Source organism: Chelonia mydas, chromosome 1, assembly GCF_015237465.2.
Source record: "Chelonia mydas isolate rCheMyd1 chromosome 1, rCheMyd1.pri.v2, whole genome shotgun sequence".
Classification (NCBI taxonomy): domain Eukaryota; kingdom Metazoa; phylum Chordata; order Testudines; family Cheloniidae; genus Chelonia; species Chelonia mydas.
This window is the reverse complement of record NC_057849.1, coordinates 193,742,816-193,758,767: the sequence shown is the minus strand read 5'-3', so window position 1 is coordinate 193,758,767 and position 15,952 is coordinate 193,742,816. Positions and strand designations below refer to the sequence as shown.

Here is a 15,952-nt window from a genome sequence, read left to right as displayed (position 1 = left end):
GCTTAGCCATGAGAATTCCTATTTCTTTGAACACTATAAAAGTCCTTCAGGTGGCATTCAATCCATCCTTTACAGTGCAACACAGGAAAGATACATGGGAAAGAGGTAATCCTATTCAACCTCATTCTTAATGTATCGCTTCCCTCTTGAAAGTTGCATTGATGACAGCTTATCAAAACCGTCAACACCTGTGTTTGGGGAGGTCTTCAGAACCAACAGAGAACATCATCAAGGAATGTGGAGGCTTCATTACAACCTGGACCAAGTGAGAGAGTAGCAAGACAGAGGCTGGTGTGAAATCCCAGGGCTCCTCCTCTCTCATGGCCCTTCAGATGGGTGATCCCAGCCTGTAAGTGTGCAGCATACCAAAGTTATAGGGGCACACATGTTGCACCCTGCTGGGTTTTAGGGTGACTACTCTGGGGCCATGAATTTGAGACAGTCATTTTAATGCTGATTTGTCACAGGTAGGTGACCAGAATTTTTATAATATCTTTTTGATTAAATAAATTATGAGTTTTTGTCACTCTTTCGGGGATTTGTTTCTAATTTTGTCCATTCTATTTTCCTTTCAGCAACCTGAGGGCATGCAGGAGAGGAGAGCAAGGCTGTGCATGTCCAAGAGTAGATCTCACAAGAAAGAGGGAGGGAAGAGGGAGCCAAAGAAAGAGCAGAAGGAAGAAGAAAGGCCAGAGATTCCTGCTGGAAAACAAAGCAAATAGCTTCCATCCTAAGCAGGAATTAAAAAGAAAGATTTCTGCATAAAAGGTTACAGTGCTTTGGAGCCATTTACTGAAAGAGTAAAGTGAGTTTTGTCATTTTGTGTTGATTAGAAGGAAGAGGCCAGTTAGCTGAAGTAAAGTAAACCCTAATATTTAAAATAAAATGATTACAGTGATACCTTTGAAGCTGTGTTTCTATTGTCCTCTTTTTACTTTCTCCATTAGAAGCATGACACTTTAAGGCGAGTGGGTGCCTAGCTGGATCAAGGTTTAAGTGAGCCCTGCATCATTTTAATCTGGATTTCAGTCAGATTTAGATTTAGCACAGCAGTGGACATGCTCATTTAAAGGAGAATGCACACAGGTTGCAGAGCCTTGCAAAATCACGTGTAACCCACTTCTTTTCAATTTTTGTTAAAAATTGGAAACTGAGCCCAGCCTTATCAAGAGGTTTGAGAAAGAAAAACGTCACACAAACTGCCAAGCGTTGCATAGCTCTGACAGTTGGTTTGGTTTGTCTTGTAAATGAAACATTTATTTCTTTAACCACCCCCAAAACATTTATTGAAGAATATATCACTGGCTCTGTTTAAATCCAGGCTCGCTGCCGCCCCTCCCCTCCCTGTTATACTTCATTGCTTCATCCCACCACATTTCCTTACCCTTTACTATCCCTCCGTGTTACCCTCCACCTCATCTCTCCCCACCATACCCCCAATGTCAACTTCCGCACCCGTGAACTAATGTGCCCTCTCACTTCTACCTCCCATGCCTCAACCCTTATCTACCTCAATCTCTCTTGTGCTGGTCCCCCCTACCCCATTTACTGTCTCACTTACCCACTCCACACTTCCTATGAACCCTCGTTGTCTCATTTCTGACTTTACCTCTCTTATACCCCTGTAATCCAAAGAATTCCCCAATAAAACCAGACAGATGGCCTTCCCAACTATCCCTCACCAATCTGTGTTCTTCAGGGAGGTTGCCAAGAGAGAACACTGCTCCCACAATCCAACAAAGCAGGAATGTTCAGCAGAAGGGTAGCAGCACTTTACCCTTACCACTTGTTCCCCTTCCATGATTAGTGTCTTTGCCAAATGAAGGGAGCTGGGCTTCTGGTCTGCCTTTTGTAAGCAGGGCCTAGAGAAGCCCCATCTCCCAAGGTGTGAAGTTTCCCTGTACTCAGGGGAAAGTCCCACCAAATATGGACAAGATTTCCTTCTGGGCACAGGAAAAATCTGCCCAGGTGATGGGACTTCCCTCAGCAGAGGAAAAAAAAAGAACTAGATAAGTTCATGGAGGATAGGTCCATCAATGGCTATTAGCCAGGATGGTCAGGGATGGTGTCCCTATTCTCTGTTTGCCAGAAGCTGGGAATGGGCAACGGGTTGGATCACTTGATGGTTACCTGTTCTGTTCATTCCCTCTGGGGCACCTGGCATTGACCACTGTCACAAGACAGGATACAAGGCTAGATGGACCTTTGGTCTGACCCAGTATGGCCATTCTTATGTTCTTATGTAACGCTCCCCATTATGGGAAGGGCTTCCCTAGGTCTTACCTATAGAAAACAGGGACTGGGTAACACTATTAGGGAAAATGAAAGGCTAATGATACTACAGGGAAGAGTAAAAAAAATGTTGGTTGTCCTAACTGTGATTTTTCCATGATTAGCAAAAATCTTGTCACTTTAAAGCAAAGTAGAGCCTTAATTTTGAATTTCCAAACTTTTAAAAGTTTAGATTGTCTGTAAAGCTTTTCAAAAACTTAGCTCCATCTTAATTCCTTTTTTGTTTGGGAGTATAAAAAAGGTTATTGACCTGTAGTTAGTGTCTGTTAAATGTTTTTCCTTTGTATCAAATGTTATAAAATTAATAAACACAAATGAAAGAACTAAAGATGTGCTCATTTATAGTTGTCATTAGTGGGTTCCTTTCAGGTTCAAACTGGAATTTCACACAGTCCTTCTGTCATACAAACCTGCCACGCTGATGCAATTTTCTTTAACTAAAATTTAAAAATTATATTACACAATAATTTAGGATAGACGCTGTCACAGCTACTGGGTGAGCTATGATTTGGACCCCTTTGCAGTCCCTGTTAAGTGTACCCCTTAGGTGGCAGGCTTCACCTCTCTCAGGGGTAGAAACCTGCAGTTCAGCCACTCTTAGACTGGCTCTCTGGGTTGCAGTCCCCCCGTTTCCCAACCATGTTAATGTGACAGGGCCAGCTCTATTTGGCACCTGCAAGAAACTCCCTCCAGGAGCATGAGACCAGTGGCTGATTAAAATTATTCAAAACAGCTTCTTCTTCCAAACCAATGTCTTGCCATTTGTCTTTGACCAAATAAACAATCAGAAAAAAAGGTTAAAGGCCTATAGGCCGGGTCTTACCCAAAGCTTAATTATGAATTGCAAATTGAAGTAGATGTGGGAAGCTGATCTGGAAAAAAACAAGTCATGTGTTCCCTCAAAATACTCATAAACAACTGATATCGATGAACTGAGCTAATTTTAAAGCAAAGGCCTCTACCACTGGAGCTAATGAAGAACTAGCTAGCTGCAGGAGTAGGTGTTTTAGCTTCTCTGTGGGGCAGTGACTGAAGGGTGACATCACACATGTGTCTATGCACATTTTAAAGCCAGTACACTACACCTCCCCTGGCTCACTGGGGATAGGTTATGTCTTTTAAAATAATTTCCTCTGCTGTGTTTCCTGACACCTGAGACTGACCTGTATACTCTCCTCTGGGAAGTGAATCCAGGAGTACACAGATAAATTCTTCTGTAATAGGCATCTCAATAGCAGGATCCATCCGTAACAAGGCGATTATCAAGAGGACTATCAAAGATGATTTTCCATCCGTAACAAGAAGACTATCAAACCAGTTTACAGTGTCACTACCCACGCTTTTAGGTTTGTGAATGTTCAGCGTCACAGCAGAGTAAAAATACCCTGATGCTTCTGATGTATTGTTTAATCAAAGCATGATTTTGAGGATGGATCAAAGTTCAGCTACATATGTCTATAATTAAATGTAACAGCTGACAAGGACAGCATGAAACCATTGATGCATTTATTTATACACTAACAACACATTCTAAGAAAAAGGGGGAAATTGGTGACAGAAAATCAAAACCAAACAACTCAGAGCCACTATATACATAAAAATAGAATATGAAATAAACACAGCAAAAGAAAAAGCTAATATTAAATATGCAAACATACAAATGAATACATTTTACATTTGTTCTCAGATGTATGAAATGATACTGATGGACGCCCATGCCAGGCTCTGGGTGCTCTCAATGCACACACATTGCATACAGTCTCTAGATATATTCATATAGACTGCCTAAAATTATCCACTAAGAAGACCAGTCATAATCACAGGATATGCAATTATCCCATCATCCACCAAAGCCCTGGAAAACAGAGAGGTCTTGTAGCATGTCCAGAAGAATAATACATCCAGGGCTGGGTGGACTAAGCTGAGAAGTGAATTCCAAGAGTCAGGGAACCTTCACAGAGAATCAGTTCCCTTTCTTTAATATTGTGGCCTTGTGTATACTACGGGGGGAGATTGATCTAAGTTACACAACTTCAGCTAATAACGTACATGAATAACGTACGTGAATAACGTAGCTGAAGTCGACGTACTTAGATCGACTTACCACGGGGTCCACACTAAGCTATGTGGAGGGAGTTGCTCTCCTGTTGTCTCCCCTTGCGCTTCTTGTTCAGGTGGAGTACAGGAGTCAACGGGAGAGCGATCTGCGGTCGATTTAGCAGGTCTTCACTAGATCCACTAAATCGACCACCAATGTATCGATCGCCGTGTGTCAATCCCCCGGTAAGTGTAGACAAGCCCTGAGGCAGCTCCAGCTTACCCTCTATTTAAATGAATGAGGGAATAAACTCACTCATCGCAGCACACATCACCAAGGATCTGATTTTCATTTACGGTAAGGCTGCTTTACACTGCTTTGGTTATTTACACCCACTTTAAGGCCTTTTAACACTGCCCAGTGCTTAATTTGTAACAAAAGAGGTGCCAGCGCTCAAGCAATTAGGCTCTGGGGCTAAGGCAATTTTTTTACTTTCATAACTGACGCCACAAGCCCAGAGGTGCCGGGGCTGTGAACTGCCCAAGAGGTGCTGAGGCTCAGCCCTGGCAAGCCCTGGCACAAATTAAACACTGACACTGCCGGAGTGGTATAAAGTGACTTTAGGCAAACAAGAACCAGACCAAAAGTGTGACCTAGCGTAACACAGTCCATCTGGCTCTTTTCCTTCTCACAGACCTTCCTTTGCTAGTCTATAGGAGGATGTACCCACTCTGTGGAACTGATGGGCCAGACTCCACTCTTCCTGCAAGGAAGATCTCTCTGAATCCAGGTCACCAATCATAAGCCCAGTATGACCCCTCCTGAGCGGTAGGCAAATACAGCTTCCCTCAGCAGTGTCTTGTCTCCACTGCCGTGCAGCAAATAGCCAGGAAGAAGTTGTAAAGGGTGGATCATAGCTTTATCCACAACCAGCTAATATGTTTTCAAACATGACTGTCCTTGTCCATGCTAATGGCACGATTGTGCTTAACATCATGATGTTTAAATTTGGTTAGTTAACATATTTTCTAACAAGAAAAGGAGTACTTGTGGCACCTTAGACATTAACCAATTTATTTGAGCATAAGCTTTCGTGAGCTACAGCTCACTTCATCGGATGCATCCGATGAAGTGAGCTGTAGCTCACGAAAGCTTATGCTCAAATAAATTGGTTAGTCTCTAAGGTGCCACAAGTACTCCTTTTCTTTTTGCGAATACAGACTAACACGGCTGTTACTCTGAAACCCATATTTTCTAACATGATGCATTTTCCCAGTGTAGACAAGAACTTGGAGAAAAGACACAGGTGAGGGATGTATGACAGTTGTACTCAGCAGCAAGGCTATGGAGACCCTCCAGTCCTTCCCACATAGCATGGGGGATCCTAAGCTAACTGAGTTTATTCTACTCATGGGGCTGAAGGTATGAATCAAAGAGAAGCTCTGCTTCTGCTCTGCAGCCCACAGGGAAGGATTCCTGGATGTCCTTCACTCATACACTTCACCAATGCCTCGCCAAGTTATTCAGGCTGGGTCCTAAGCACAGAATTTGGTCCTTAGGAGATAAATCTGCTCACAGATCTATACAGCAAATCTCAGCTGATATTCTGGGCTCCCTGGATGTGCAGAATGCCAGTAAAAGGGCTGCCATGATGGCCTTAAACCTGGTAGATCTGCTCCCTGGAGGCTCTCTCATATGGAGATCCTGGGATAGCAGAGAGCAGCCCTTAATGGTTTCTACAACGGGCAGGAGGGAACCAGCCCAATTAAGGGCAGCCGCAGGATTGGGGTGGTGTGCAAAGGGCATCTTTGTGTCCCTCTCCCCAGCTGTGACAAGTGCTACTCATCCGTAGTTGGGGACCTGGCCATTTAAATTAATAGATTTCTTTATGCATGGGTTAAATTCAATCCCAGGTCAATAGAACTCAGATCTCAGCTGTAAGGTAAGTAAACATCATATGTAAAGCCACTCTTTGGTCTGCTAACTTATCCAATACAGTCCAGTTACTCAACCACAAGTAGTTCTGGGTTGGAGTCATCCTATGACTGACAGTAATTTATGTTCCTTTGAAGGATGAAGATTCGGATCCATGTGTTATTTGTCATGATGATCTCGAGACTGGCAGTATAGTGGAACTTCACTGCATGCACAGCTTTCACAAAGAGGTACTGCAAGAAACTCAAGGGGCCCTATTCCCTGTCAGTGATAGTTACTTGGAAGAGGAAGGATTCCATATATGACCTTCCACAACAGCAACTAGACTTTGACTGAGCCCCTTTTACTGGTGATTGAGATGGCGGGTGGGGGTATAGAAGCTGCTGCACTACTTGATGCTCCTCCTACTCTGGATGAATTCCTCAGTGCCCAGCTAAGCTGCCTCCATGACAGCTTTGTACTAGAGGAGTGGGAGAAAAATTGCCCTAATGCAGGGCCAGATCAGAACCTCTGTATCCAGTGTGTATTTGTTCCTGATATCAATTGGTTGAAAAATAACTATAGCAAAAGAATGGAATCTGGAGGTCTCAGCGGAATTGGTACTGGGATAGGGATAAGAGGGTTTAACTTCTAGGCTCTAGTTCAAATCTGTCCCAGGACAGAAGTGGCCAAGCATTGCTATAAATGTTGGATGCTTGATGTGAAAGAGTTTGGTGGGTTTGGTACAATCTTCAGTGGACAGCTGATCACATGGCAACAACCAGTAGCATAAATGGCACCCTTACTGGCACTCTCAGCAAAGTGACCAAGGATCAAATTAGCCATAGAAAATGTATCATGTCCCTAGAAATGATCTCCCAAGGTGATGTTTTAGGCATAATGGCTGGGAAGCTTGATACTGCTGCTTATATTATACCTCTTCTGTGGATAAACATAGGACCTTAGTCTCAAGAACTGTAAATCTAGCACTAAATTAACTAACTAACTAAATAAATAAAGAGCGAGAGAGAGCTTGAGATCTTATACTCCTGAAAAATTAAAATTGGGTCTGATCCTGATCTTATTGAAATCATTTAAATGAAAGCAGAATTGAGTCCAATAACTGCATTCATGGAGGAACTCACGGAGGATGGGTGAGATCATGGAGGACCAGAGAAGGGGACCTGGGGAATTATAGACCAGCCAGTATAACTTCGATACCTGGAAAGATACTGGAAAAAAATATTAAACAAATCATTTGTAAACACCTAGAGGATAACAGGGTTGCAAGGGATAGCTAACATGGATTTGTCAAGAACAAATCATGCCAAACAAACCTAATTTCTTTCTTTGATAGGGTTACTGGCCTAGTGGATAGGGGGGAAGCAGTAGCCAAAATATATCTTGATTTTCATAACGCTTTTGACACAATCCCACCTGACAGTCTCATAAGCAAACTGTGGAAATGTGGTCTAGATTAAATTACTATAAGATGGGTGAACAACTGGTTGTAAGACCCTACACAAAGGGTAGTTATTGATGGTTCACTGTCAAGCAGGGAGGGTGTATCTAGTAGGGTCCCACAGGGGTGAGTCCTTGGTCCAATACTATTCAATATTTTCGTGAATGACTTGGATAATGGAGTGGATAATATGCTTATAAAATTTGCTAGATGATCAGGTTGGGAGGAGTTGCATACACTTTGGAGGACAGGATTAGAATTCAAAATGATCTTGAGAAATTGGAGAATTGGTCTGAAATCAAGTAGACAAAATTCAACAAAATTAAGTGTAAAGTACTACACTTAGGAAGGAAAAATCAAATGCACAACTACAAAATGGGGAATAACTGGATAGGTGATAGTACTGTTGGGGGTGATAGCAGGTATCAAATTGAACATGGGTCAACAATGTGATGCAGTTGCAAAAAAGGCTAATATCATTCTGGGGTGTACTGACAGGTGTCATATGTAAGATATGGAAAATAATTGTCTCATTCTACTAGGCACTGGTGAGGCCTCAGCTGGAGTATTGTGTCCAAGTCTCTCTGTCACATTTTAGGAAAGATGTGCATAAACTGAAGAGAATCCAGAGGAAAGCAAGAAAAATGTTAAAAGATTTCAAAAACCTCACTTCTGCGGGAAGGTTAAAAAAACTGGGCATGTTTAGTTTTGAGAAAAGAAAACAGAGGGGGGATCCTGATAGCAGTCTTCAAATATGTTAAGGGCTGTTGTAAAGAGGACAGTGATAAATTGTTCTCCATGTCCACTAAAGGTAAGACTTAATCTGCCGCAAAAGAGATAGATATTAAATATTAGGAAAAACTTTCTAACTATAAGGATAGTTAAGCCCTGGAATAGGCTTCCGAAATAGATTGTGGAATCCCCATCACTGGAGGTTTTTAAGAACAGGTTGGACAAACACCTGTCAGGGATAGTCTAGGTTTAGTTGGTCCTGCATCATTGCAGGGGGCTGGACTTGATAAACTCTTGAGGTCCCTTCCAGCTTTATTTTCTATGATTCACTGAATACATGGGTTTTTATGCTGCATTTTAAAAAAAGGTTAGATCAAAGCTTTGGTCATGTATGGGAATTTACCAATCATCCCTCTCAAAAATCCTGGTAGTTGAGTGTCAGTGCAACAAGTTTGGATTGCTAACTTTCTCTTTCCCATATTCTTTTCCTCCAACAGTGTATCGAAAAGTGGCTGCTAAAGAAACCAACCTGCCCAACTTGTCGCATCCATGTGCTCATGTCAAAGTCTATTTTAGACCTTCATCAACCAGGATGAAAAGGGAGCTCAGAAGGACTCCATAGAGGACTCATTCAAAGCTCCATTTCACTTAGAGAAGAAAAAACAAAAAAAGAATTGTCATGCCTTAGATCACAGGGTACAAGGTAGTTATAACAAGTATAGCTTTTTTTAATGTTAGAAACCAACTTTAAAGATCAAAAATGACTTAAATGAAAACGAGCTAACACATTCTGCCTGTGCATGCCACTGCAGCATGCGAACGTTTGTGGGAAAAGAGTGAAAAAAATATTTGTTTTTACTATTGTACAGACAACTGTAAATAAAAATCACACATTTGCTACAAAAAGAAATAATTTAATGGTGAATTTCACTCATTTTTGTTAAATGGCTGGATGATATGATTATTGTACAATGGGGGAACTCTTAATTCTCTCAATATGGATTAAAGTGACACACTGGCATGAAGTTAAACATTTATTACAGTGCCACTGAGAGACTCTGGATTGACAGATATTACAATGAAAGCAGGAGCAGTGATGCTGTAATCTTCCATTTTTCTCTAAACTTTCCCCACATTATTCTTTTCAATCTCAGTATATTAATCCTATTCATTTTTTGGGTTCTAGGTTCCCACGGCTATTATGAAAATCAGTTGACTAGTTGGTCGATCAGATCATAGTGCTCTGGGCCAGTTGAAGGACTGATTTAAAAAAAACTTGCTTATGCAGAAGACACTTCAAGAAGATATATCAACAGAATATAATTCCACTAGCAGTGTTTAAATTATGGCAGATGTAGTGATACAAAATGAGAAAGGGCAGGAAATTATTGTAACTATAATCATATGCAATTCAAATCTAAGGCTGACTCTCATCTCATGTATCCCATAAAGTCAAATTATGCCCTTGAATGTGCATGCAGGAGTCTCACTGGTGTGGATGTGAGCAGCCCGTGTTGTGGGGCAGAATTTGGCCTGTTGCTTAGGGATTGCAGCATATATTGAGTTGGTCAGTATGGGATATTGCTGGTATGTCTAGAACTGCCCTCCATCTATATTCTCTAGTCACTAAATCATTATGGAAAGCAATTCCCAAGCTATACATCAAATCCCATAGGCCAAATTCTTCCATATCATCACTGATAGATTTGAAATATTGCATGCCCCAAGAATCAGCCCTATTTTCCATGTTGTTTAATGTACTCTCTATATGAGGCCTTCTGGGAAGATTGTTCCTTGACACAGGGCAGAACATCATGAGGAGACTGATAGTATACATCTTGTCCCAGGGTCATTGCACATTTGGTCTCTACTCTGAAAGAATCTTTCAAAGGGTGCAGAAATGGTGTCTGATCCGAGAGGTATCTTACTGAGAATAGGGAATATTTATTTTTTAAGATAGCAGGTTTTCTTCAACAAATACAGAAGAACCTCAATTTTATGAATACCAATCATTTGAACAGTCAGTTATATGAACAATTTTTCCAGACAGAAAAAAACCCCACAAAACAAAAGTTATGTTGATGAAGAATAAGTCAACATTCCTTCACATTCCCATGCCCTCAGTGCATTAGACATCACTTTGCCATGGTTTGAAGGACAAGAAGAAAGCAAGGCATGCGCCACACTACAACTTATGCACCATACTTTTTGTAATCTTGAGATGTTCAATTTTATAAACGTTTTGATTTTATGAACTCTTCAGTCCCCAATTTGTTGATAAAATAGGGGTTCTATTGTACATCTTCAGAAGCAGTTGTTTCTTAAACCCATCTGCCTCAGCAACACCTTTAAGAAAAAAGAACATTTTCCTACCTGACGATCTAAGTTGAGTATCTGTTGCTTAGTAGATCTATCCATGATTTGTGTGAGAGGGTCATAGTTCTTCTTCTCTTATCAGTCAGGTAGATGGACATTTGGTACTCTGATTTCACTCCACCATCATTCACAGAAAAACTTCATTGCTCATGTTTTCTGGTCACAATATCCTCTCGTAAGAACTAAACACAAGAGGCTATTTTTTGTTGTTGTTCTCTAAAAATATAATAGTTGAAAATCAGAAAAGCTCTTCATACTTTCAAAACAACTCCATTCATGAGAATATGAGAGTGAACTTCCCCTCCCTTGCTTAGTCTGTCACCGTTAATATATTTCAAAATTAAGTTACACTGCACATTAGAACCTTGATTCTGCAAACTCTTGCACACATGCTTAACTTTACTACCTTGAGTAGTTCCAGTGAGTAATTGTTTGCAGGATTGGGGTTTATGCTAATATTTTTTTCTGTGAGATAAAGTACCAAATCTCTTAAGCAATAAATAGAAGCAAATGGGCATGTAATACAGTTAACTTTCTTAAAAGACATAATTTTAAAAAGAAATTAGCAAAGTGGAAATCAAAATAAAACAAAAATGGTGGAATAAATTTGGTAGTGCATCTTTACTTATTTCAGATAGTTTACAGAAAGAGTGTTACTTGGGAGTTGGAGCGGGGACTTTTTTGGAGCGGGGACCTGAGCATCAGGAGTCATGGCTTTTATTCCTAGCTCTGCCACTCACCAGCTGAATGACTTTGGCCATTTCACCTCTCTGGGCCTATTTAGACAATCTGTAAAATGAGCACCAGCCATACCTGTTATTCCAGGGCATTGCAAGGCTTAAAATTCCATCACCAAACTTTGTTAACCAGAAGACATGCTGAAAAACCTAGGCTGTTATAGCACCAGTGATAAAGGTCATAGGGTGTTGCATCAGCTGCATTGTTTTATCATTGGTGATGTCATAAGGCAATGAAGTTCATTCTTCTCTGTAGTATGGCGATATAAATTTTTCTCCCAGTAAAGAAATATCTTTCTTTTATATTGTTAGATGTAGAAAACGCAATTTTGTCCTTAGATGCAGATGCAGATGCAGATGCAACTTCAGAAGCAGTAGTTCCCAAAAAGTTGGTCTATCCCCTTTCCTTTAAGAAAGAGATTATCTCCATTTTTTACCCAAGTTGTGTCACTGAGCAGGTGCATCCATCTATAGTAGTGGGTCACAGTGTGAGTGGACTGTAGACAAAGTGAATAACTACACTGCTTATTTCCTTTTTACAGTGAGCATTGGTGGGATATGCAACCTAGCCACATTCACTTATAGTTAATGAATGTTTTCTGCTTTGGTTTTTTCGGGGGGAGGGAGCAGGGATTTCTCAATTTTCTTAATAAGTATCTACATTGACAACTATTCATATGGAACAGGTGTCAACAATGAAATAGATAGATAGATAAGATACCCCATACATCTCTCAGGCCCCTTCTCTGCTTTGCCTGCTGGGAACCCACACATTGCACTACTAGTCCAATTGCCTCCATATTTCCCTGCACAGTCCTGCTTCCCCTATTCCCCTAATTTTCTCACTTCAAAACATGGTCTCATCATAGTTCCTACCATTCCTCCTATTTCCCTATTGCGCTGTATTCTTAAACTGCTGCTTATACCCCTGTATTTGACAGGTTTCAGAGTAGCAGCCGTGTTAGTCTGTATTCGCAAAAAGAAAAGGAGTACATCGGATGAAGTGAGCTGTAGCTCACAAAAGCTTATGCTCAAATAAATTGGTTACTCTCTAAGGTGCCACAAGTACTCCTTTTCTTTTTCCCTGTATTTGAGTTACCTAATACAGTATTTTTCTATGTATCCCTGTGTACATGTATCCCTGTGTACATGAATCAGTGTTGATACATACTAACACAGAGACAGAGGGAAATGCTGAAACAACTAAATTTGCAAAGGGGGGTACATAGTAGAGAGAAGGAACTGTGCGGAGGGTGGACAGTAATATGCTGGCAGTGTGCCTAACATACTGACCCTGTGAGCAGTGACTTTAATTCTGGAAAAGAAAGAGTTAAGTGAGTTAGCACTGACTCACTGTTGCAGAATAAACTGAGACTTGGATAGACTGGCCTGCTTTCAGGAGATAATCTGTTGCAAACACCAGCCCTGTTTTGGCTGGGAGGAAGTTGAAGTGGGACTGAGCCTGGGGAGCAGGCTTGGCTGGAGAGCTCATGTGAGGAACCCAGGATCCTAGGGTGGCTTGTCTCTGGGAAATGATTCAAGTGAACAGGTCAGAATCAAGGAGAGGTAAATATGTGAGAGGTTGTGGTGTCCAGTGTGGACAGAGGAGAACCTGTGAGGAATCACTTCGGGCAGGGCTTGAAGACCCTGGAGTCTTGTTTGAAGTGTGATGGGAAACAGGGCCCTGCTTTCAGGGACCATATTATGGAGTAAGATGGGAGAGTACAGGAGCCTCTGAGAGGAAGAGGCTTGCATGGAATCATAGACCTGGAAGGGACCTCGACAGGTCATCTAGTCCAGTCCCCTGTATTTGTGGCAGGACTAATTATCTAGACCATCCCTGACAGGTGTTTTTCTAACCTGTTCTTAAAAGTCTCCAATGATGGGGATTCTGCAACCTCCCTAGGCAATTTATTCCAATGCTTAATCAGTGCTTAACCACCCTGACAGTTAGGAAGTTTTTCCTAATGTCCAACCTAAACCTCCCTGGCTGCAATTTAAGCCCATTGCTTCTTGTCCTATCCTCAGAGGTTAAGAAAAACAATTTTTCTTCCTCCTCCTTGTAACAACCTTTTACATACTTGAAAACTGTTATCATGTCCCCTCTCAGTTTTTTTCTTTTCCAGACTAAACAAACCCAATTTTTTCAATATTCCCTCATAAGTCAGGTTTTCTAGACCTTTAATAATTTTTGTTGCTCTTCTCTGGACTCTTTCCAATTTGCCCACATCTTTCCTGAAATGTGGCACCCAGAACTGGACAATACTCCAGCTGAGGTCTAATAAGTGTAGAGTACACTGGAAGAATTACTTCTCGTGTTTTGCTCACAACATTCCTGCTAATACATCCCAGAATGGTGTTTGCTCTTTTTCCAACAGCGTTACACTGTTTACTCATATTTAGTTTGTGGTTCACTATGACACCCAGATCCCTTTCTGCAGTACTACTTCCTAGGCAATCATTTCCCATTTTGTATGTGTGCAACTGATTCTTCCCTCCTAAGCGGGGTACTTTGCATTTTTCCTTATTGAATTTCATCCTTTTTACTTCAGACCATTTCTCCATTTTGTCCAGATCATTTTGAATTTTAATCCTATCCTCCAAAGCACTTGCGACCCCTCCCAGCTTGATATAGCTTGCAAACTTTATAAGTGTACTCTGTATGCCATTATCTAAATCATTGATGAAGATATTGAATAGAACTAGATCCAGAACTGATCCCTGCGGGACCCCACTCGTTATGCCCTTCCAGCATGTCTGTGAACCACTGATAACAACTCTCTGGGAATGGTTTTCCAACCAGTTTTGCACCCATCTTATAGTAGCTCCATCTAGGTTGCATTTCCCTAGTTTGTGTATGACACAGTCATGCGAGACAGTATCAAAAGCATTCCTAAAGTCAAGATATACCATGTCTACCACTTCCCCACTATCCACAAGGCTTGTTACCCTGTCAAAGAAAAATATCAGGTTGGTTTAACATGATTTGTTTTTGATAAATCCATGCTGACTGTTACTTATCACCTTATTATCTTCTAGATGTTTGCAAATTGATTGCTTAATTATTTGCTCCATTATCTTTCTGGGTACAGAAGTTAAGCTGACTGGTCTGTAATTCCCTGGGTTGTCCTTATTCCCTTTTTAGAGATGGGCACTATATTTGCTCTTTTCTAGTCTTCTGGAATCTCTCCCATCTTCCATGACTTTCCAAAAATAATTGCTAATGACACAGATATCTCCTCGAGTATTCTAGGATGCATTGCATCAGGGCCTGCTGACCTGAAGACATCTGATTTGTCCAAGTAATTCTTAACTTGTTCTTTCCCTATTTTAGCCTCTTCTGATCCTACCTCATTTTTACTGGCATTCACTATGTTAGATGTCCAATCACTACTAACCTTCTTGGTGAAAACCGAAACAGAGAAGTCATTAAGCACCTCTGCCATTTCCACATTTTCTGTTATTATTCTCTCCCCCTCCCTCCCGCCAACCCATTGAGTAACAGGCCTACCCTGTCCTTGGTCTTCCTCTTGCTTCTAATATATTTGTAGAATGTTTTTTTTTTTTTTTGGTTACCCTTTATGTCTCTAGCTAGTTTGATCTCGTTTTGTGCCTTGGCCTTTCTAATTTTGTCTCTACATACTTGTGTTATTTGTTTATATTCATCCTTTGTAATTTGACCTAGTTTCCACTTTTTCTAGGATTCTTTTTTGATTTTTAGATCATTGAAGATCTCCTGGTTAAGACAGGGTGGTCTCTTGCCATACTTCCTATCTTTCCTGTGCAGTGGGATAGTTTCCTCTGTGCCCTTTATAATGTCTCTTTAAAAAACTGCCAACTGTCTTTTATTGTTTTTCCCCTTAGACTTGCCTCCCATGGGATCTTACCTACCAGCACCCTGAGTTTGCCAAGGTCTGCCTTCTTGAAATCCACTGTCTTTATTTTGCTATTCTCCCTCCTACCATTCCTTAGAATCATGAACTCTTTCACTTCATGATCACTTTCACTCAAGCTGCCTTCCACTTTCAAATTCTCAACCAGTTCCTCTCTATTTGTCAAAATCAAATCTAGCACAGCCTCTCCCCTAGTAGCCGTCTCTACCTCCTGAAATAAAAAATTGTCTCCAATACATTCCAAGAACTTGTTGGATAATCTGTGCCCTGGTGTGTTATTTTCCCAACAGATGTCTGGGTAGTTGAAGTCCCCCAGCACCACCAAGTCCTGTGCTTTGGATGATTTTGTTAGCTGTTTTTAAACAAGCCTCATCCACCTCTTCTTCCTGGTTAGGTGGTCTGTAGTAGACTCCTACCATGATATCACCCTTGTTTTTTACCCCTTTTATCCTTACCCAGAGACTTTCAACAAATCTGTCCCCTATTTCTATCCAACCTCAGTCCTAGT

General features: G+C 41.1%; 1 protein-coding gene across 3 annotated transcripts in view; it reads left to right on the top strand.

The window, feature by feature from the left end:
* Nucleotides 1–9,265, top strand: part of LNP1 (leukemia NUP98 fusion partner 1) — a 37,781-nt gene extending 28,516 nt beyond the window's left edge. For 2 of the 3 annotated variants that reach the window (XM_037908357.2, XM_007061615.4), the window contains 2 exons: nt 6,403–6,495; nt 8,936–9,265. In XM_037908357.2, coding sequence (XP_037764285.1) covers nt 6,403–6,495; nt 8,936–9,034 — 192 coding nt within the window. In that variant the 3' untranslated portion in view covers nt 9,035–9,265. Of the gene's footprint in view, nt 1–575; nt 2,105–6,402; nt 6,496–8,935 lie in introns of those variants that run through there. The other variant, XM_037908365.2, reaches the window with a different exon arrangement.
* The last annotated feature ends 6,687 nt before the right edge of the window (nt 9,266–15,952 follow it).